Source organism: Plenodomus lingam, assembly GCF_022343315.1.
Source record: "Plenodomus lingam strain CAN1 chromosome Unknown contig_30, whole genome shotgun sequence".
In the NCBI taxonomy this organism is placed as follows: domain Eukaryota; kingdom Fungi; phylum Ascomycota; class Dothideomycetes; order Pleosporales; family Leptosphaeriaceae; genus Plenodomus; species Plenodomus lingam.
The window spans coordinates 421,445-441,561 of NW_027093945.1; the positions used below are offsets into that span (position 1 = coordinate 421,445).

General features: G+C 48.2%; 9 protein-coding genes across 9 annotated transcripts; 2 read left to right on the plus strand and 7 right to left on the minus strand.

Annotated features, from left to right (window-relative positions):
* Nucleotides 1–3,719: 3,719 nt before the first annotated feature.
* IAQ61_008438 (uncharacterized protein) lies at nucleotides 3,720–4,898 on the minus strand (the record flags this gene model as incomplete). Its single annotated transcript, XM_066098001.1, has 2 exons — nucleotides 3,720–3,892; nucleotides 4,130–4,898. 2 exons carry the CDS (start codon nucleotides 4,896–4,898, stop codon nucleotides 3,720–3,722), a joined length of 942 nt encoding a protein of 313 aa, XP_065952046.1.
* A 1,577-nt stretch (nucleotides 4,899–6,475) lies between these two features.
* IAQ61_008439 (uncharacterized protein) lies at nucleotides 6,476–7,717 on the minus strand (the record flags this gene model as incomplete). Its single annotated transcript, XM_003838430.2, has 1 exon — nucleotides 6,476–7,717. One exon carries the CDS (start codon nucleotides 7,715–7,717, stop codon nucleotides 6,476–6,478), a length of 1,242 nt encoding a protein of 413 aa, XP_003838478.2.
* Nucleotides 7,718–8,691: 974 nt separating this feature from the next.
* Nucleotides 8,692–10,107, minus strand: IAQ61_008440 (uncharacterized protein; the record flags this gene model as incomplete). Its single annotated transcript, XM_003838431.1, has 2 exons — nucleotides 8,692–9,333; nucleotides 9,397–10,107. The coding sequence occupies 2 exons, from the start codon at nucleotides 10,105–10,107 to the stop codon at nucleotides 8,692–8,694; spliced, it is 1,353 nt and encodes a 450-aa protein (XP_003838479.1).
* Nucleotides 10,108–10,749: 642 nt separating this feature from the next.
* IAQ61_008441 (uncharacterized protein) lies at nucleotides 10,750–12,360 on the minus strand (the record flags this gene model as incomplete). The annotated part of the gene is made up of 1 exon (XM_003838432.2): nucleotides 10,750–12,360. The coding sequence occupies one exon, from the start codon at nucleotides 12,358–12,360 to the stop codon at nucleotides 10,750–10,752; it is 1,611 nt and encodes a 536-aa protein (XP_003838480.1).
* A 563-nt stretch (nucleotides 12,361–12,923) lies between these two features.
* IAQ61_008442 (uncharacterized protein) lies at nucleotides 12,924–14,853 on the minus strand (the record flags this gene model as incomplete). Its single annotated transcript, XM_003838433.1, has 4 exons — nucleotides 12,924–13,112; nucleotides 13,162–13,764; nucleotides 13,814–14,760; nucleotides 14,817–14,853. 4 exons carry the CDS (start codon nucleotides 14,851–14,853, stop codon nucleotides 12,924–12,926), a joined length of 1,776 nt encoding a protein of 591 aa, XP_003838481.1.
* Nucleotides 14,854–15,018: 165 nt separating this feature from the next.
* IAQ61_008443 (uncharacterized protein) lies at nucleotides 15,019–15,322 on the plus strand (the record flags this gene model as incomplete). The annotated part of the gene is made up of 2 exons (XM_066098002.1): nucleotides 15,019–15,136; nucleotides 15,210–15,322. The coding sequence occupies 2 exons, from the start codon at nucleotides 15,019–15,021 to the stop codon at nucleotides 15,320–15,322; spliced, it is 231 nt and encodes a 76-aa protein (XP_065952047.1).
* A 157-nt stretch (nucleotides 15,323–15,479) lies between these two features.
* On the minus strand, nucleotides 15,480–16,200 carry IAQ61_008444 (uncharacterized protein; the record flags this gene model as incomplete). Its single annotated transcript, XM_066098003.1, has 7 exons — nucleotides 15,480–15,486; nucleotides 15,541–15,661; nucleotides 15,715–15,738; nucleotides 15,801–15,827; nucleotides 15,888–15,910; nucleotides 15,966–16,000; nucleotides 16,186–16,200. The coding sequence occupies 7 exons, from the start codon at nucleotides 16,198–16,200 to the stop codon at nucleotides 15,480–15,482; spliced, it is 252 nt and encodes an 83-aa protein (XP_065952048.1).
* Nucleotides 16,201–16,348: 148 nt separating this feature from the next.
* Nucleotides 16,349–17,100, plus strand: IAQ61_008445 (uncharacterized protein; the record flags this gene model as incomplete). The annotated part of the gene is made up of 2 exons (XM_003838435.1): nucleotides 16,349–16,847; nucleotides 16,928–17,100. 2 exons carry the CDS (start codon nucleotides 16,349–16,351, stop codon nucleotides 17,098–17,100), a joined length of 672 nt encoding a protein of 223 aa, XP_003838483.1.
* A 316-nt stretch (nucleotides 17,101–17,416) lies between these two features.
* On the minus strand, nucleotides 17,417–20,006 carry IAQ61_008446 (uncharacterized protein; the record flags this gene model as incomplete). Its single annotated transcript, XM_003838436.2, has 2 exons — nucleotides 17,417–18,003; nucleotides 18,059–20,006. 2 exons carry the CDS (start codon nucleotides 20,004–20,006, stop codon nucleotides 17,417–17,419), a joined length of 2,535 nt encoding a protein of 844 aa, XP_003838484.2.
* Between the last annotated feature and the right edge of the window lie 111 nt (nucleotides 20,007–20,117).

Below are 20,117 nucleotides of genomic sequence, written 5' to 3' on the forward strand. Positions count from 1 at the left end.
TACTAACTATTTATATAACCTAAACTAGGTGTAGAAAGCTATTAAGGACTTATAACCTTCTACTATTCTAACTTTATAAAAGGTAGCGTAAATATCTACTTTTGTAAACTAACTTGCGCTAGATAGTATATATAAAGTTTCCTTAATAAGTAATAGTAGGTATTAGTCTAATATTATTATACTATTAAGTATCTAGTAATCTATATAAAGGCGCTAACTACCTAATAGCTTCTTTACTAGTAATACTAGAGCTCTAGCTATAGAAGAGCTTGCTTAGATCTAGCCCTTATCTATTAATCTAGTAAGTTATATTCTTAGTTCTAGTAATTAGTCACGTAATATAGGGTATAGAGGACCCTATAGGGGGTTAGGCTAGGTTCTATCTAGGAGAGTTATTAACTAAATATAGTAATCTATACTACCTTAATAAGGTAGTAAACTACTTGCTAACTCTTTGTTAAATAGGTCCTTAAACTCTTATAGTTCTAGTAGTAACTTTATCTTTCTAGTTTTATACTTAGGTTTATAGGGAACTATATTACTAGCAATATAGATAGTATATATATTATTAGGACCTCCCTTACTAACACTTCCTAGATATTTTATTAGGTATAAGTTATATATTACTTATAAAATATCTAGTATATTTATTATAAAAATTTATACCTATATATCTTCCTATTAGGATCCTTAATTTAGTAACCCTACTATAACTAAACCTAAGATAGTAGAGATATAGGTAGGATATAGGCGTCTCCCACTCTCTTATACTACTATATTTCCTGCCTTCCTAATTATTAATTTGCCTTATAGAATATCTATAATAACGCCCTCTCTATATAGCTATAGTCTACCTAGTATTAGTTAATAGGAGAGACTAGGTACTATATAAGCTAAAAGCTAAGACTACTAACTATCTAAATTATAGTCTAATACTACTAACTATAAAATTCTTGTACCCTTAGCAATTCCCTAGGTATATTATAAGGGTTGCAGGGGAATATTAATAAAGTTCCTACTAATCTATCTTACTAACTTTTCCTTAACTGCACTAAAATACTAGCACCCTAAATTAACTATTACTTGCACGTTCTCTACTCTACCTAGGAGGAGGGGAATAAAGAAAGAAGGATTATTTAACTTAGCCTTAATATCTAGGGGACACTTAATAGCCTCTACTATTAATAATTCCTCTATTATAGTATCCTCCTTATACCCCTAACTTAGCCTAAGGTTAGGGGTAGCTAGTTTCCTAAATTAGTGCCACTTATTAATACTACAACTATCTTAACACCTACTAGTTATAGTAATAGGGTATTAGGGTATGCATGCATAAAATAACTACCCTATCTATACTAGGTGTAAACCTTTGCTAGTTTCTATATATTAAACAGGTCCTATAGGATCTAGTTAGGACGTGATATTAGTAGTTTAGTAGGTGTACTTAATAGGGCTACTACTTCTACTATATTTGTGTTACTATCCTAATCTAAGTTAGACTTCTACTAGGGTTCCTTAGACTTACTAGCCTAAAGAAAGCCTAGTTCTAGAGAGGCTATTTTAATATCTACTATAATTATCTTATATTCCTTTATAGCTACGTTATAGTTTATCCTAGAGACTCCCCTATTAAGGGAAACTAAGCGTATATAACTATTAAGAGATTACTAAAGTTATAAAAGCTTCTATTTATTATTCTAGTATAAACCTCCTAACTATATAAGAAGCTATATAAAATTTATAAAGAACTCTATAAAAGGCTAATTTTAGCCCTAATATAGGTGTTCTAATATAACTTAGGCGCGCTCCTGCCTATAATAGTTACTATAATAGAATACTAGGTAGTTAAGAAACCTACTTATATCCTAACGCTTGCGTATACTATCCTTAAAGTATAGTGCTATAGCGTGCTAGACTATAGGTAATAACTAGGACTAAATATATATAAACCTTGCCTTCTTATCCCTAATAAAGACCTTATCTACACATAGTTTAAACTCTATAGTTATTTACTAGAAGGAGAAGTTTACCTTAGTGCTATTATATAGTAAGCTAACTAGGAAAGGTTTATAGTATAAGGTAGGAGAGGGTAGAGGTAGTATATTATTAAACCTAGCAGGCTTAGAGGAGGGTTAGGATAGGATCTAATTATATATTTCCTTATTCTATTAATATAGTATAGCTATTATAGTAGAGTCTTAAGCCTATTATTCTATTAATCTATAAACCTACTATATTAGCCTTTTTACTATATTAGGTTATACCTAGTTATTCTAAATATCTAGCGCGTCTATCTCTTATTACTATTATAGTATAATTAGAAGAAGATACTAAAATATTATAGACTAGCCTTAAGGGAGAATATAATAAGTATTAATAATAGTATTTAGTATCTTAAAGGAGAGATAAGCCCTCTACGCCTTTTTATAGGTGTCTAGTGTGTTTGCTTAGTAGTAGTGTTAGACTTGGTCTGTCTTGTGTTAGACTAAGGCTTAGGTATAAGCCTAAGCCCTTTACAATAGGTAAGATCTACTATATAGGTATAAAGACTCCTTCTTAGGTTAATTAGAAGGTAGAGCTCTTATTATTATAAACACTCTAGGACCCTTAGAGCTTAATCTTATATTATTCTCTTAGAGAAGTAATAAATAGATCTTAGTAACCTATAGGAGGTTATAAGTTAGCTCTCCTATTACTAACTTTTTAATAATCCTTTAAAATATAGTTTAACCCTAATCTAGTAAGATCCTAGTAGATAGAGCTTTAAGATAATCCTATACTATAAGCTATCCTTTAATATTAGGAATATTATATACCTTTGCTTGCGTATATAGGATTGTCTACTCCTTCTACTAGTAATTAGTATCTTATCTACTTATCTTTACCTTAGCAAGATAAGCTTTATACTATAATCTTGCTAGTGTTATAGCACTTAAGTTAGTTAGCGCTAGGTTATTATAGAGCACTTAGATAAGTGCTTAGAGGGTTACTCTTCCTTAATTAACAAGCTCTATATAGGCTAGGGTAAGGATCCCTTAATCTACTATATTATTAACCTATATAAAAAGGTTTTAGATTACTAATAACTTTAATACCTAATCTAATAAGTAGGCTTAGTACTAGGCTATTTTAAGTTTATACTACTTGCTTATTATATTAGATAGTATAATATCTATTAGTATATTAGGCTTAATAGGTTTATTCTTAAAGTGGTTTTTAGTATCTAGAGCCTTAGGGTCTACCTCTACCTAGATCCCTTTAGTTAGGGCATAGTATCTAAATTAAATATACTAGGTAGGCTAGTTAGTTAATCTAGTAAGTAGGATATCCCCCTTTAGGATTTAGTTACTTATAGTAGAAGAGTAATAAGTAAGCTTCTGCTTAAGAAATAGTATAAAGAAAGAGTAAAACTTGCTAGCTTAGTGTCTAAGTCAAATAATACGCTTAAATGGATAGGACGATCTTTAATGAGGTAAAGCGCGAACCGGGCTCATAACTGTGGCAAACCGAGAATGGGGCAAAAGTGAACACTGTTACCCCACCCCGATAAGTTGATATATATGGTGGGATATTGATGAGATATTGTATTGCGACAATACTTCTATAAGCGATGATACAATACCACCCTACTTAATACATAATCTATGAAAAAAACCCCGTCCGTCATATAAACGTGATGCAAATCCTGGACTTTGAATCATTGTGGTTGAATTAAATTTTCAAGAGTTTCGATACGGGGACCCTTTCATCATCAACATGGGACAGCAAAGTGGTAGGTTGATATCGAGTATAAAACTGTCAAGCTTACAAGGTTCAAAGCGTTCAAACACGACACCTCTATAATCACTCACCCTCCCATTTCCACAACCCCAAAACTCCCTACCTCCCACCCCTAGCAAACACCGCCGCCAACACCGCCACAAGAACCACAACCACCCATTCCCACCCCCACCCCGCACCCACCCTATCCAACGCACTCTTCTTTCCCTCCCCCTTCCCCTCCCCCCTCCCCCACGGAACCCTATCCCCCCTCCCCAAGCCTGCCAAAACCTGCTCAGCCACCAACTTGGCCCCGGCCAGCACAATCGGCACCCCCGTACCGGGATGCGTGCTCGCGCCGACAAAATACAAGCCCTGAATACTAGCGTGTTTAGTCCGTGGTCGAAAGCTAAGGACGTTGAAGAAGGAGTGACTAAGGCCGAGGATGGCGCCGCGGTCGAGGTTGAAAGCGTCTTTCCATGACGGCGGGGTGTTGATTTCCTCGTGGAGGATGTGGGGGCCCAGGGCGATGTTGAGGCGGGATTCAATTGTTTGGAGGATGGTGGTGCGGGCTTTGGCGACCATGGTTGGCCAGTCTTGTGTGGGTGTGCCGGCTTGGGAGCCGTTGTGGGAGTTTGTGGTGGAGTCTTGGAGGTGGCCGACGGGGACGAGGACGACGATGGAGTCGCGGTTCGGAGGGGCGGCAGAGGGGTCGACGCGCGAGGGGACGTTGACGTAGAAGCTGGGTTGGTCTGGGATGAGGTGTTTTTTGAAGATGGAGTCGAAGGATTCCTTGTAGTCTTCTGCGAGGAAGATGCTGTGGGCTGTGAGTTGGGGGAATTGCTGGTCGAGGGCCCAATAGAAGGATATGCTGGAGCATGAGGCTTTGCGTTTGAGGAGGGCGCGGGCAAAGGATGAGGCTGGGAGGAGGTGGTTGTAGGCGTAGGGGAGGTCGGCGTTGCAAATGACTGTGTCGGCGGTGAGGACGGTGCCGTCTTGTAGGATGACGCCTGTTGCCCGCTTTTGGTCGTCGGAGAGCTGGATCTGGGAGATGGGTGTGTTGAATTTGTAGTCGACTCCAAGGCGTTGGCCAATGTTGACCAGGGCTTCCACCACCTCCTTTGGGTCAGCGCAGGCATTTAGATGCTCAGAGAGGTAGTTTGCTAACCTTGTGGAATCCTCCAATGGGATACCAAATGCCCTCGGCCAACTCTGTATACTGCAACAAACTATACGTCCCCGGCGCATCAAACGGACTCATGCCCATGTACATGCTCGCAAACGTAAACACCCTCCTCAACCTCTCCGTATAAAAATACTTACTCGCCCTCGTATAAATACTCTCAAACGGATGCAAGGCCAACACATTCCACAAAAAGTCCATGCGCAGCATACTCAGCAGCGAATAAAAGTTCTTCTTGAGCACATGCTTAACACTGAGTTCGTAGTGCCGATGCGATTCCTGTAGGAAGCCTAGGTAGCGTTCGAATCCGTCTTTGCCTTCGAACCGCTCGATTTCCTCCTTCATGAGGGCGATGTCGGTGGAGAGCTTGATGGAGGTTGCATCGTGGAAGTGGATGTTGTAGTTGGGTTCGCATTTTACCAGTTCGACGCCCTCTGTGGCCAGCGAGGTTCCCAGGTCGTGGAAGGTTTCGTGGAAGAGGTGAGGTAGGAGGAGTAAACTCGGGCCTTGGTCGAATCGCTACAACAAACACATTTGATAAGCCGATGCCTGTATATGGTATCATGAGTAATGAAAGACGAAGAAAAAACATAAAACACCAATACTCCCATTCTCTCCCCAGGAACCCTCTCACCATCCAAAAGCAAGACCACCCATCCAAAACCCAAAAAGACAGAAAAAAAAACATACATACATAACCCTCACAATGTATCAGACTACACCTCCCCCCCGAAAACCCATTCTTCTCCACAACCACAACCTCGCACCCCGCCGCCGCCAACCTCGCCGCCACCGCAACACCGCCAACCCCAGCCCCAACCACAATCACCCTAGGCCGCGTACTCGAAGCCTCGCCCATGTCTCAATCCCTCGTGCCGTTGCGCGTTTTGCGTCGAATATGCTGATGACGGATTCCAGACAAATGGAACCAATGTACAGTAGTCCCTCTCAAACACAAACACACACACACCCGAAAAAGGAAATTAGCAATTCACGAATTGCAGAATGCTGGGATACGGCGAATCGTTTGCGAAACGAATCAGAAAAATAAAAAAGATCAAAACCAAGCGCGTTGTTTGGCGAAGACGCGGCGTGCTCGGCTTGGTGCGGGTGGGTTGGGTAACTAGCGGTACCTAGCCAAGTAACTTAGCGGGGCTGGTTTTGGTTGGGGGAGTTGGCAGTCATGACGTCTGCGATGGCCCAGAGAGGTGGAGTTACCGTACATGTCAGGTCGCCGGTGCGAGGGCATGGAGATGTTTGCGATTCATGATGCTTTGCTTGGGTCCGAGTGAGTCTCGTGTTTGCGGCGCAGGGGATTCTTCAGACACCTTGTGATGGCGAGGGGGATGCAAGCAAAACAGGCAACGAGAACGCATGGGATCTCGCATTCATTACTCATCCATAACCTCCCCCAAAAGCAATCAAACATCAACAGACCGGAGCAGTACCTCGACGCTCAACAGCCATCATTCCAAAGAATAAAAAGTCCCCCTTCCCATAAGACCACAAATAAGTAGTCCTCAATCTCTCCTCCTACTTCCAAGCTCGCGACGACCCACCAGACTCATAGATACCCAAAAAGTCCGTCGAATTCGCATACTCGGGCTGACACTTTTCCGTAAACCCACCAAACACTTCTCCCTTGTCCGCCACAAACTTCTCAAATCCCTCGGCTGAGCAACTCTCCCCAGGCCCATCCGCGCACGTCATGGGCTGGGGATCTTGATTCACTAGCACGCGAACATAGCTGCCGGCGTCGAAGCCGTAGCTATCGCATGACATCTTTTCAATGGCAATGTTGGTAAGAAATGGTAAGATGCGCGAGGATTTCCACACGCGCTGGTAGTTTTGCGTTTGGGTTGGCATGGTGGCGTTTACGTCGTTGGAGCCGGACAGGGCGGAATTGTTGAAGAGACCCATTGCGACAATGACTGTGGGTGGGAGTTCGCGGTGCGTAAAGGAAACGTAGAGATCTTGGTCGGCTTGATCAGCTAGCAGAGAGGAAGCCGTGGCATTCAACCAGGGATAGCCGAGAACACCAGAGATTTCGTTGCCGTAGCCTGTGTTGTGAAAGTACATGAGATCATTCATGTACTCAAAATCTAGCCACTCGTTCTGGGAGAAGAGATCGAAGTCGCAAAAGTGCGAGGAGCCGCGGATGACGGTCTCATAGCCACATAGTTGCTGCATACCGACGATGTCGTCGGCTGTGAAGTTGAAGTTGGGCGCGAAGCCGTTGAAGCGAGCGATGATGGGCTCTGTGTATTTCTCCTGGTATTCCGACGACATGTCGCTACCGTATGAGGAGCTGTACTTGGGGCAGCCCTTGTATGAAGTCAGAGAGTCTGCGCCCTCTGCCTTATTTTCAGAGACCGTGACGCGCATTGTGTTGTTGCTATCTGCGACCAGGCCGTCGATAAAGGACGACGCACTCAGCTCAGTCCGCTCGGCCGAGGATGTCCATACAGCCTTGGGGTCCTTGAACCCTGGGTAGCGCAGCCGTACATCAACACCCAGCTTGTAGGCCTGGAGTCTGCCAACCGATGTGAGGTCCTCCAACTCTTCGTCTGAGATTGGCGACTCCCAATGTCGCAAAAAGTCTAGCGGTCCTGCGCCTCGCCAGTTGGCCGTCGTGTTCTTCAGCTTGTCGGTGAAGGGCTCAATGTACTCCTCGTAATCAAAGTCGTTTGCGTAAATGGCAGCATGGCGAACTAGGTACCTGTATGAATATGTATTGTTAGCCAATGCCTCCATCGCAGAACTCACACGTAGCATCAACTTACGCAGCACGAGTAACATTGCAGCCCTGGGGAGGCTTCGGGTCCAACACTGGATCCTCATAGTATGGCGCGATACCCGCAAGATGCTGCAAAGGATCAAACGCCGCACTCACTACAGCAGGAGCAGCACTCAAAACGAAAGACGACACAAAGACAGCAGAGAGCATATCCGCGGGTATTGTGATTAAAAAAAAACGATGGTTAAAACTCCTACAGCAGCGAGTGAAGCAAGTCGTACCTGCGCAGGAAGCAGGCATCCACCTCGCCTTTAAACAACCCCTTCCATCACAACCAGGGCAAAAAACAACACAAGCGATGTCATACCCCCCCCCTCCCCTAACACAGGCTTGGACTTTGCCGACCAGCGGTGGAACCTTGTGTTGTACAGGTAGATGTAGAGTACATGGGTGATTGCACGTCCACGTCCTAACAACACTGGACTGGCTAGTAGAGACTAGACTAGAGTAAAGTAAAGAACGGCACCAAGTTTCCCGGCGCTCCCAAAGGAAATCAAGGCAAGCGGGATGACGAAGTTGTTGCGCAAGGCCTAGGTAAGCTTTTCTGGTGGAGAAAGCTTGGACGGCAGCTAGTCCGAGCTTGGAACACGCGGCTGCCGGGTTCCGTTGGCGTGGAAATCAAGCTTCACATTTCAACTTTCACTTCGCGGCTGGCTGGTTGGGTGGTTGGTTGGTTGGCGGGTAGATTCGCTGCTTGCTGCAATGGTAGGCTGTAGGGTAGGAACCTGTCTCATTTCAATCATCATTCAGCCTGAATCACCCCAGGCATTTCCCGTGTACCTGAACATCTCCTATTCCCATTGGGATTCCAAGGAACTGACTGCATCGTGCATGTCTGACGTTGTGGACAGGGGAGGCGGGGGGGGGCATTGCAACACAACATATACCAACCAACACATGCGAGTATAGGCCCTTTCCTGCTATACTCTACCCTACCCTACCCTACCCTACCCTACACCATACTCGCTCGCCGTTGCAAGGTCTGCACCTTGAGTTCCAGCGCCTGGCATTCATTTTCCTTGTGATGCAGTTCCTTGAGCAGGCTCTCCTTCTCCGATCTCAGCGCCTGTAGCCTGCCTCCGACACTCTCACGGTAGCTGGCGTGCTCCTCAAGCAAAGCCTCTACTTTGAACCAGTCCATGGATGCTGACCCGGCTGTAGAAGCAGTGCGTAGACCACTGTTACTTCGCAGTTGCGCAATCTCGCCATCTTTCGCCTTCATCTTTTCCTCCAGCGCGGCCACCGTGTCTCTCCAAGCTTCGTGGGCGGCCGTGCGGTTCAGTTGATCAATGCTGGAGCCGGCTGGTGCACCGCCGAGTTGAGCGACGAGATCGGAATTCCGCTTTTCCAGCTCGAGCGCGCGTTGCTCAAGCGCGGCGACTTTGGCGGCCGTGAACAGATCGATGGTGCCGCGCCGTTCGAGATAGCTGCCTGGCCGTCGATTGGGACTCGATCGCCCAGCTTGTGCTTGTACTCGATCGAGTTCTCTCGTCTTCTCTGCCAGCTTGCTTCGTACAATCTGCACGTTGACTAGATCCTCGTCCCGCAGCACTTTCATGGCTTCTAGCTCTCTTCGAGTCTTGGCTAGCAATCCCTGGACATGTACGATTAGCAGACTGTCTCATATAGGTATGTAATCAATCATAGCTAAACGTACTCTGATTTTGATGTTGTTCTCTACGTCTTCATCCCGCAGCGCCCAAATTGCTTCATGGCGCTTCCACCATGTCTTCTTCTCTTCCTCTAGCGCCTTGAGACGAGCCAATGTCTCCTTGTATTCTTCTGCTGTCACAGACGCAACTGGATTTTCCTGCTCAATGTAGATGAGTTTGGACATGAGTGCTGCAAGCTGTGACTCTAGAGGCCCAGGCACACGTGGCGCACGAGGGGGTGATGTTGACTCATCACCAGAGTCTTCTCTTCTTCGGACGGCAAGCGCTGCTGACTTTTGTGGCTTTTGTGGGTACGAGTCATCCTCGTTGCCATTCAGCGTAGACGATCTGGATGTCGCATCATCATCTATTTGTTGTGTCCGTGGAACCTCTTGTTGCCGTTGTTGCTGTTGTTGAAGCTTCATGAGCACGGCGTCATCGCGATCATGGCCACCTCGCTGTGGAGCACTTGCATTCACTGGCGGCCGGCCCTGTTCACGCCACATAGGAGGCATCGTGGAATCTGGAATGGTGCGGAAGTTGGCTCGGCTGTCTTCTGAAGCAGTGTCTGAGAAGTTGTCGGAATCGTAACTTTGCGATGCTCTTTGGACCTGTGATGAGGCAATGGACATGCGACTATTGGAGTGGATCGAAGCGACTGAATGTACAGATGGTGTGCGTGTCATGCCAGTTCCTGTCCGGTTTGGTGCCCACATTTCTCGATCTCAAAACTGTGTTTGTTGATTGACGGCGTTGATAGGGCTGAACACAGTGATGATTCAATTGGCGATTTGTTTCGCCAGTGGAGCAGGGCGTGTCAACACTCGGCTGAAAAAGTTGTGCTTCAAATTGAAGATTGTAATTTAGAATAGTGTTGGACGAGATTTCTGATCAGGCCATACGTTGCTGCCATTGATTATGTATGTAGTCTTCTACAGTTGCCCTTTTGAAACCCTCTTGAGACGCAGGGGTCCATCACTGGGGTTCTGCGACGTAAACGTGTGAACGACATCGGGCTAGTAAGGCCTGAAACACTTTGCAGTCGCCAAGCTGGTGAGCCTCACCACGAAGCAAATTATACTTCGAGTTACGCTACCCGCAGTGCCTCAGCCACGCCTTCGCTCAACTCCATTCCGGGAACTCTAATGAAGTTCTTCGGATAAGCCCCACTCTTAGGAGTATCGATAGCACGATGTGAGGCGTTATCGCTGAAAGAGTTCGCGCCTGTGTCATGACCTGTTTGATCTGGGAGCCGTCCAACCGGAATATAATTTCTTGATCGATATGCGTTTTCTACTTGTCCATTGTCGCGGTGGTAAGCACTGCCGCGGTGTCGTGTCTCCAGAGTCCATGCCCCGTCAGATACCCTGGGAGTCCTTCACAGGCTTGTAAACGAAATGATCAAACGTTGCAACCTTTGCCGTCCCATTGAGATCAGAAGCGGCTATGCCCACAAAAGCACCAGTGAAGCTGCCATGTGCCTGATGTCCCCCGCACTCATCGCTCAATATCGACGCATCATATACGGGCCCAATCTTCTTCATATCCGTGTCTCCCTCGAGTGCATAGAAGAATTGGAGCCTGTCATGCCTGATACTCAATGCCATTTTAATCTTTCCTTCCTGCGGAATCCTTACCGGTTCTGCCAAAGGCAACTTCAGGTTGCCGTCTGGCCATGAGGCCTCGGATGTGAGGATGAGCAGTTCGCGTTGTCCATCTGCATCAGCTGTCACAGTGAGGTAGAAGAAATTAAATCGACAGTAGTATGCAGTCAGACCAGCGAATTGACGCTCATCGGTCGGGCTGAAGCTAACCACTGTCTCCGCATCATATGCAAAGTGAGTCTGTCGGCGTGCAACCAGAGCCTGCTCGAACCAGGATCCTATTGCCTCACGGGCGATTAACTGGAGGCCATTATCCACTGAAAAGATCCGCCCAGGTTCCGGCGTTCGAAGCCACTGGAAGTCCTTGTGAAGGCCGTTCAATTTGTCGAATGAGTACCGTTTCTCGGCCCAATAGACTGTCTCATCGTGCGCTGCTGGTACTTCGACATCGAGTGAGGGAACAGGTCCATTCTTGATGTATAGCCAATCATCGTCACTCCAATAGGCTTCCTGAATCGCACACTCTCGCCCAAGGACACAGCGACGCTGCGGCATCAACGGACGTCCTGTGAGATGAACGAGATATGTTTTGCCCGTTTTAGTTTCCACGATGTCTCCGTGACCAGCTCTTTGCAGAGCAGCTTCGGGCGCATCTTTTGAGGTAAGAATATGCTTTTGTGGATGCAACTCGTAAGGGCCCCAAATGCTGCGTGACCGGGCCAGAGTGCAAGCATGCTTATACGCTGTTCCGCCCTCTGCAGTCAGTAAATAGTACCAGCCATTACGCTTGTACAGATGGGGACCCTCTACAAGATCCAAATCTGTTCCATAGAAGATCGTTTTGCAAGGTCCAACCAGTTTTCCCGCTGCATGATCCCACTCTTGCAGTCGTATGCCTGCAAAGGCTCTTGGACGTCGACGATGATCCTGCAGCATGTTGACGAACCATTTCTTGCCATCGTCATCGTGAAAGAGGGAAGGGTCAAATCCGGATGAATTGACGTAGTAAGGATCCGACCACGGACCTTCAATGCGGTCCGCAGTGACAATATAGTTTGGTGTATCTTTGAAGGACCCATCCTTGCGCTTTACGTCTGTATATACTAGGAAGAACTTCTTGCCGTCGTGGGTTAGGCAAGGTGCCCATACGCCGCAGCTGTCAGGGTTTCCTCGCATATCCAATTGCGACGCCCTACTTAACGGTCTTACCACCAGTTCCCAGTTGGCAAGGTCCTTCGAGTGATGAATCTGTACACCCGGATACCATTCGAAAGTGGAAGTCGCGATGTAGTAGTCATCCTCGACACGGAGAATCGACGGATCTGGATTGAACCCTGGCAAGATGGGATTGCGTACCAACGGCATATCGGGGGTTTTGATGGTTCGGAAAAGCTGTGCCAGACGATTCGTTTGTCGTTGTGAATTACACTGACATGGAGTGAATTAAGTACCGGTAGGGCGTGACCGATGGCGGGATACCTTTCTGGTTTTAGCCTGTTCCACCGGCTGAACTCAGCCTCTCTGTTCTCATGTGTACACCTCGGAACAAATGCCGGCCTGGTTCCACAAACTCGGGCGCCGAGTTCGCCATGATTGATAAGGCGATGTGTAAGTACAGATGTGGAAGTGTCAAAGACACTTTACTCTAGGTGTGAAGCTCTTGGCTCTAACCTTCGCAGCTTAGTGCCATACTAAACATCGTAGTCTGTGCTTGGTCAATGGACCTGGTACGTTGAACTTGTCTGGAGTTTATGGAATATAGTTAGGAAAAGATGCAGAGTAATCGTAACACGAAAGATGCCGAGTTGGATGTATTCAACTTTTGCACGTGATTTTTGATTTGTCGCTGATTAAGCTATAACATTATTATGCCTATCGTTGACAAGCCAACTCAGGCTCAAGGGATCATAGAAAGCCTGCCGCAATGTTCAATTTCGGTCGTCCGAATCGGCATCGGTGCTTGCTTGTGTCCCTTCTTGGGTCGACTGGTCAGCACGCTCCTCGTTCGACGCGTTGTTATCCGTCCTGTCAGCGGCAATGACACCAGCTGGCGGTACAAATGTCTCGCCTTCTTCCGTGTCGAGTTGCATGAGGAAAGTTTCCCAGATCTCAATGAGCTGCCATGGGGTGTTAGCGAAGTATTGTAGAATGAATGGATCGGCATACCTCTTTCTGTGCTTCCACGGCGCTCTCAAGGAATGTCTCTACTCCCGACTTGAAGTCTTCTACCTTCTCTCGCTCAAAGCGTTCGAGCTCGCTACGCATAAGCCGTCCCATGTCATCGAATAGTAACCTCGCTTGGTGTACCTTGCGCTCAGCATCTGCCACATCAGCGCTCAGCTGGTTGAGACGATCCTGCTGTGATCGACCCTGCCTCAGTAACTTGTCCTGTGTGGCTTTTCGCTTCTGCAGCTCTTGCTCGGCGGCATGCCACGAATGGTAAGCCTTTTGGCGTTGTTGAAATGCAGTCTTGACCGATCCTATCAGGCGAATGTACTCGTCGATGACGATGCCCATGGTGAGTATGTCTTGCTGAGCTTGTCGCTCATACAGCTCGCGAATGCGAATCTGAATATCCGACAAACTGTCCAGAGGGCCAGATAAGGAAGGAGACAGCTCCACGGCGGAGAGGGAGTGGAGTGAGGCTGAGAAGTCGCCACACGCTTCAGCCAGACCTTTCCTTTGTGTGACCACAGAGTCAGTCGCTTTTAGTAGTGCTTTGAGCTGACTCTCGAGCGCATCTAGGTAAATTCGTCGATCGTGGAACCACTGTAATCTGTCAGCCTTTTCCCGCGCTGCCACCATGTGAAGAGCTTACATCGTCATGTTCGACAAACTTGCCACTACTACTGGACAACATAGAGCCAAACATTCCCTTGCTTTCGCCTAGACCAGCATCTTTGCGCTCCCTGTTTTTGATGTCGACATTGAAGGCATCGCTCTCAAGGAATAACTTCAGGTCACTGTCATGTTGTAAGATGGGGTGTGCGGCTGTTTTGTTGAGCATGCGCTCCAGCGCAGAACGTCTGGATTCGACAAAGTCGGTATCGAAACGGCCAACAGCTTGCTTCTCTGGAGGCGGAGGGATAATGACACCAGGATTGTTGTTGTGCAGCTGCGTGTACAGCCAGAGGAAGTCGCGATAGCGGCGGGAGACGGTGAATTCGGGGTTGCGGTAGCCTTTGGATGTTGTCTTGGTGGTGACCGAGTACTCTGTGTGTGAGCTTGTGAGATCGCCGACCTTGTGTGGATCGCCAACGTAAATGGAGAAGGAGGGCTTCGCAGCCTGTTCCACGCTCACGCTCGGCTGTGTCTGGCGCTGTGGTGCCGCATTTGCCTGCGCCTGAACGGGTGGGGGGATTCTGGGTGCTTGGGACCGCGGCTGTTCGTCATCGTCATCGTTGAGGTCGACCGAGTCCATCATGCTCCGTAGCGATGGAGCGGAGGCACCAGGAGCAGCCCGAGTATTGCGCTGGCCGGCAGCCTCCTTCTGGGGCGGCGCTGGAGGCCCTGATTCAGCAACTGTGGGCGGCGTGTCAGCGCCCAAGGGCCCTAGAGGGTCTTCGACGGCCTCCAGCTTTGTAGACTGGACGCCATGCTGTCGCCTGCGAGGACCACGACCGGCGGGCGAGCGAGTTGCCGTTGATGCGCTAGGATTCGAGCTTTCCGTTGCCTTGTTCGAGGGAGCGAGAGTGTCGGTACCAGCGCTGCTGTCCTGGCCTGGCTTGGATATCTCGTTGGCTGGGCTCGACTGCGAGGGCACATCTAGGATAGCATTAACCATGGCAATTGCAGCAGCGGGGCTTAGCAGGCGTGCAAACCTCCCCACGGAGAGCTTCCTTCGTCTCCAAGATCCATTGATTGACAAGGTGTGCTAATGCGACGGCTTGGAAATTGGTTATTTGCTCGGGTTCAGCGGAAGGTCAGAGGCGCATAGTCGCGTAGTCGCATCCTGGGCTTGGCATGACATCTGGGGAGTTGGCGTTCGGGGCAGGGCTGGGGGCCTACCGGGACTCCAAACACATGCAGCGTTCATCCACCAGGCACCAAAGACTTTGTAGTGCTTGCGTCTCCTTTGTGTCGCATCAGATTGTTGAACAGACCATTCAGTCAATCATCAAGAAATCTCTTGTTTTCTCGGGTGAGTCTTCAATATAACAACAGGCCTGTCCTATTTTCTAGTTGCTCGTTATTGACCAGTGTATTCTCTATAGATATCTGCACCCCAACCTACAAGTTCGAGCCTCCCATATTAGCCTTTCCATGTTCGCATGTGTACGCAGTCTTCCCATCTTTCGAGCCTAACCTCATTGTCCCTATCGTCTGACCCATTCGTTTCCCCAAATGCACGACTCTGCTCTCCACAAAGACCTTTGAGCCTTCTGGCGCAGGCCTTAAATACGTGCAATTAACTGTATCTGGTGATCAACACAATACTCTCGCAGGCCAAGTTTAGACCAGCGTGACCTTTGCCGTAATTGATTTTACTTACTGTTCCTGATATTAGTAATGTGCAGCTTCGAGGTCGAACAACGCAATACATACCGAGTGCGAGATACATGACCCATATCCCAGAACCCTTCACGACTTTGCGCCATAATGGTCACAGAAGTCGTGACATCAAAAATCAATGCAACAGCGCCGCCGTGCAGATTGCCACCGTAGTCTAATAGAATGGCGGTGATTAGACTCGATATATGCAGTCATATAGTCACATACTCGATACAAAGGATCTACTACTCACTGGAGCCGGGATATGTCAGTGATTGGGTACTCAGTCGTCGCAAGGGGGGGAAGTACGTTACCTGCATAATTGTCTAGGAACAACAAAGCTAAACACCGTCATAGCCTCCCCAGAAGGCGCAATAGTCACCTCCTCGAGCTTCAATGACCTAGAGACCAACCCATCATGATACTGTACAGATCATCAGCATGTACTCTATTGACGTTGAGCCGAAAAGTGCTCATACCTCGTAATCGTCAACGCCAGTCCTTTCAAACCAAGCTTTTACTTTCTCCTCTGGCGTCCGAGTATCCTGCGATTCCCCCATTTTGAAATGGAAAAAAATGTGTAAAAAGTAAGACTTCAACAGTAGTAGTACAACGAGAGTGGGAGATACATCTGGGATATCATCTGTATACATACACCCGAAACATGTGCCTCGGTATCTCCGAGACCCTGGCACTAACCTCTTTTTGGCCCATGCACGTCAAATGTTCGCGATGAATGGATGCATGTGCGTCGGACCGCGAAGATCCATCGTCAACAATTGAAGCAGCGGCAATCCCACACCTCTGGAATCAGACATATAAGATACACATACGAAAGATACATACGAAATTGCACACAACAATGGAAGCCACGAAACTCCTCCGACAACGGCCTCTCACACTCACATTTCTCCTCCCACTCGCACGCCCACACATCCACTGCACGCGCCTCGCAACCACCATCCCACACCGATCCCCTCCGCACTCACAAACACATACACGCCATCTCTCCCTCCCCACCATTCTCCAGCCCAGCTTCTGGGCCTCCATGGTCCCCAAGCCCCTCAGAAACCGCGGCCACGAAACATCCACACCCACACCCACACCTACATCCACATCTGCACAGGCATCGCGGACATGGAACCCGGCCACCCCTTTCATCATCCTGAGCTTACTCGTCGGTAGTCAGGCGATCCAAGTGCTGTGGCTGAAGCAAGAGCGGGCGCAGAATCTGAGGAAGGCGGAGGCGAAGATTGGGATTCTGAAGGAGGTTATTGAGCGGGTGCAGAACGGGGAGAAGGTGGACGTGGAAAGACTGTTGGGGACGGGGGATGCAGAGAGTGAGAAGGCTTGGGCTGAAGGTATGATTTCTCCTTCTTTTGGTCTATGGACAGAGTACGGGCATGTGATTTGTGTGCAAGGTGCTGACGTGATGGGACAGTGTTGAAGGACCTCCAGAACGAAGAAGCGTTATTTGAGACCAAGAAGACCAGGCAGGAACTACGGCAGGCTGCGGAGGCTGAAGCGGAAGATGCAAAAAAGGCTGGTGATGAGGTCAAGGAACAAAAAGCAAGGGTCAAGGTTGAGAGTTTAGATGGCGTGAAATTTTACTAGTCGTACTCAGAATATCGATGTTCAATCGCTATTCCATATACTACCGACATCGTAATGCTCGAAGCGATACTTGCATCATTGAAAACGTCAAAGCGATTGTACTATTCATAAGAAAAGAAGTTGATGATGTCGTCGTAGACGGGGTATTAGTTCAAGAAGGCCATATCGAAACAAACGCTTGAGCAGACCAAATAAAGGAGACCAGCCCCAAGAAAGTATCGTCGACGTATCGTTGTTTCAAACAGGAGAAAAAAAAAGCGAAAGAAATCGTCATTCGTCATTCGTCATTCGTCCAGTCCCAAAGTTCATACTGAACTCACTCCTCGTCGCCACTGTCCTCTTGCTCAGCTTCCGACTCATCCTCTTGCTCAGTTTCCGCCTCAGCTTCTTGCTCAGCTTCTTGCTCAGCCTCAGCCTTGCCCTTGCCCTTGGACTTCGCCCTGGCCTTACCCTGCTTCGTGTTCTTAGCCTGCTCCTTCAGCCGCTGCCCACGCGCCTTGTTGCCCGCATTGTTGGACTCCTTGGTGAATCCCCTGGCGACCGGGTTATCGCACAACAAAGCCAGCGTCACGCCTCCACGAACCGCGTCGTCGACCGAAGCTTTTGTGCGCTTGAGGCACTTGCAAATCTGGCTGAGGCGGGCCTCCAAGCTCGACTCGGTCAAGTCGAACATTTTGCCACGCATGGCCAGCTTGTGGTAGAGCTTGGGTCGGTGCCAGCCGCGCGTGTGGACGGCGATGGCTTTGTCGAAGACGTGGTGGGCTGCGGCTTCGAGATCGATGGCTGTGAAGGTCTTGTCCATGCCCTGCTTCGTGAAGCGCTGTCGGTGAATAGACGAGTCGCTGTCGGAGATGTCGGAGACGTCGATCATGGCCTCGTAGATGCGGCGGACCCAGTAGTCGCCTGTTTGATGTGTGTTAGTGGTTGTGGCGAGCGTGCAGAGTAAATGGGTACTTACGGCCAAAGCGAATAACACGTTCAATGTCAGCTGCATACTTCTTGGGAACAATGCGGGTGCTCTTGCGGTGTCTCTTTGCTGCTTCAGAGGTACCAAAGAGGCCGGCGTAGGGTTTGTAGATGGGTAGAGGAGCAGTGGGATCGGGTGGATTGAAGTTATCTTCGAGTGGAAAATAGGTCGCTTCGGTCATGATAATATCGACGTCTATCTGAGGAGCAGATTGATATGCAAGCTGGAAGATGTTTGGATGTAAATAAAGGGGTGGGGAAGGCTCGGGCATTTTCTGGGCACCAGCTGACTTTGAAGCAGACCGTGGCATCTTCTGTGAGCCAATTGGCTTTGAGGCTGGTTGAGGCATGTCCTCGTAACAAGCTGGCTTTGAAGTAGATCGGGGCATCTTCTGGGCACCATCTGACTTCGAAGCAGACCGGGGCATCTTCTGGGAGCCAATTGGCTTTGAGGCTGGTTGAGGCATGTCCTGAGATTCAGCTGGGTGTGAAGCAGAGCGGTGCATGTTCTGATAACCGTTTGTGCCTGAAGCAGGACGGGCCATGTTCTGATAACCATTGGGAACTGAAGCAGGGCGGGCCATGTTCTGGTAACCATTTGTACCCGAAGTAGGACGGGCGAGGTTCTGGTATTCATTTGTGCCTGAAGCAGGACGTGCCATGCTCTGCAAACCCTTCCGAATTGAAGTAGATTGATGCATATTCTGATAACCATTTGTGCCTGAAGTAGGGCGGGTCATGTTCTGATAACCACTGGGAACTGAAGCTGGCTGGTGCACATCCTGATAACCCGTTGAAATCGGAGCAGGTCGATGTTTGTTCCGGGCACCAGATGGCTTTGAATCAGGCGCAGGAATGCCTGCAGACTGCGCGGAAATCTTTGCAACCTCGGTATATGTGGAATCCATAATGGCTGATGCCTTGGCATACTTTTCGTGGTCTTCGTTCAGCTGCTTGAGAAAAGTCTCCAAACTTTCAACCTCATTGTCAAGATCATGAGAAACCTGCGTCTGTTTAGTATTGCCGATGTGGGATGTGCTGGCTGGTTCCTGGCTGCGATTGCGCTCCTGCTCGAAGAATTCATCGAGAACGTTTGGGTCGATGCGGTGGGAATTACCATCTTCTGGCGGGTTAGCATTGCTGAGGTGAGGTGAAGGGGATATCTCCTGGTTGAGCTCGATCTGCTCATCAGTGCGACTGCCAGTGGCCGAAGCAGGGGAGGCGGGAGTGTTGGTCAAGGGAATCTGTGTCTCATTGGTATCGTCCTGGAAAAGGTCAACAAAGTTCGACGGCATTGCGGTGCTGTCGTCCTGGGTGGCAGGGGAGGGATCAGAGTTCCCATCGAATCCCCCAGAGTCGTCTTCAAAGAAATGATTGGCGTTCGCTTCATCCGCCAGTGCCATGTTCTGTGTTGTGTGGCCTTGATCCTGGGAGCTTCCACCGAACGAGAAGAGCCTTTGACCCAACAAGCTATTGTCCACTGCTCGGTCATTAAGATTGTGTTCATCCGGCCTGACAAAATTTGGACCCTGCGAGGTATTCTGAGTTCCAAGACCAAGATTGTGGGCATCCTGAACGTTCGATGTTGGAAGCTCCGAGCCATTGAAATCTTGATCCTGCAAGATGTTCATGCTCTGTGTTCCATGAGCAGAATTTTCGGCAACCAGCGCGTTCAAGACTGGAAATTCTGACCCACTAAAATCTTGACCCTCTTCGTAATTCACATTCTGTGTTCCATAATCATTGTCGGCAGCCAGCGGGTCCAATTTCAGAAAATCGAAGCCATCGAAATCCAGAGTAAGACAGGCACCCAGCGGAGCATCTTGAAGCAATGTGTTGTTGAGTTCCGTGGCTGGGTAAGCTGACAAGCTGCCATTGTATTGAGGATTGTTTAGTGCGCTTGGAGAACCAGCGTTTGCGTAGTTGTAAGAGTGAGACATGTTGTCCAACCGACGAACCACCAAATTGTCGAATTGGCGTAAAGAAAAGCACGTAGATAGTAAAGTAGGCGCTGCTTCAATGTACGAACACAAGTATCAAACTTGATTCAA